Source organism: Carlito syrichta, unplaced genomic scaffold, assembly GCF_000164805.1.
Source record: "Carlito syrichta isolate Samal-C Ts95f unplaced genomic scaffold, Tarsius_syrichta-2.0.1 Scaffold308825, whole genome shotgun sequence".
NCBI lineage: Eukaryota > Metazoa > Chordata > Mammalia > Primates > Tarsiidae > Carlito > Carlito syrichta.
The window spans coordinates 723,670-723,993 of record NW_007252921.1 but is presented as its reverse complement, the minus strand read 5'-3'; the positions used below and the strand labels follow the sequence as shown (position 1 = coordinate 723,993).

The 324-nt window shown below is 69.4% G+C and overlaps 1 protein-coding gene across 1 annotated transcript in view; it reads left to right on the top strand.

Moving 5' to 3' along the window:
• Positions 1-36: 36 nt before the first annotated feature.
• ZNF282 (zinc finger protein 282) overlaps positions 37-324 on the top strand; it is a 16,600-nt gene continuing 16,312 nt past the window's right edge. Inside the window, exon 1 of the mRNA XM_021716517.1 lies at positions 37-315. Coding sequence (XP_021572192.1) covers positions 151-315 — 165 coding nt within the window. The 5' untranslated portion in view covers positions 37-150. The remainder of the gene's footprint in view (positions 316-324) is intronic.

Sequence of the window (324 nt, the reverse complement as noted above, 5' to 3'; positions counted from 1 at the left end):
TGGCTGCGGAGGGGCGGGGAGCGCCGCCGAAGGGGACTATTTGCTCCTACGGGCTGTAGATGGAGCTGTCCGGCCCGGGCGAGGGGGAAGGCGCCTGGAAAACGTTCTTCTTCTCCCTGGCCGGCCCGAACCGGGAACAGCACTCCCAGGATGCAGTTTGTGTCAACACGGCCGCAGCCTCAGCAGCTGGGCATCCAGGGCCTGGGGCTGGACAGCGGGAGCTGGAGCTGGGCCCAGGCTCTGCCCCCGGAGGAGGTCTGCCACCAGGAGCCGGCGCTGCGCGGGGAAATGGCCGAGGGAATGCCGCCCATGCAGGTGGGTGAG